The sequence below is a fragment of the Penaeus monodon genome, chromosome 29, assembly GCF_015228065.2.
Source record: "Penaeus monodon isolate SGIC_2016 chromosome 29, NSTDA_Pmon_1, whole genome shotgun sequence".
NCBI lineage: Eukaryota > Metazoa > Arthropoda > Malacostraca > Decapoda > Penaeidae > Penaeus > Penaeus monodon.
In genome coordinates, this window is record NC_051414.1 from 6,735,077 (window position 1) to 6,735,542 (window position 466).

At 49.4% G+C, this 466-nt stretch overlaps 1 protein-coding gene across 1 annotated transcript in view; it reads right to left on the reverse strand.

The window, feature by feature from the left end:
- The window catches only part of LOC119591919 (PDZ and LIM domain protein Zasp-like), a gene marked incomplete in the record, with an annotated part of 137,443 nt that overhangs the window by 16,801 nt on the left and 120,176 nt on the right, over positions 1 to 466 (reverse strand). Inside the window, 1 exon segment of the mRNA XM_037940673.1 lies at positions 245 to 358. Within this exon segment, the coding sequence (XP_037796601.1) occupies positions 245 to 358 (114 nt within the window).

The window sequence follows — 466 nt, forward strand, 5'->3', positions numbered from 1 at the left end:
AGTTATCACACGACTACTGTTGTTGTCTAGTGGGTCTCAACATTTTGTTTATTTTTATTTTGTTTCCTCATCTAAAAAGGGAAGATAATTGGATCTAGAAGGGAATAAGATCACGGGGGATTCGAGCAGGGAATAAGGCGAAGGAAGGGAAGCGGCGGGGAAAAAAAAAAAGAAAAAACGTTGACAGTTGTTACGGGGATTGTTGTAGCGTGAGGCTTCCCACGATCCACTACGGGCGAGATACCTTGAATAGGGAAACGGGGGCGAAGTTAGGGATGGGTGTGGGTGAAGGCATAGATGGAGACCCCATTGTGTTGAGCGGCAGGATCCGGACGCCGCCCGCAGGAGGCTTGAAGGGCTGCCAGAAGGACACCAAAGGAGGGGTTAAACGACGGAGATGCGATGTTCTTTTGTTTCTGTTGTGTTCGGGTGTTTATAGGGTGTGTGGGAGGCTGGGTCCGTGGAT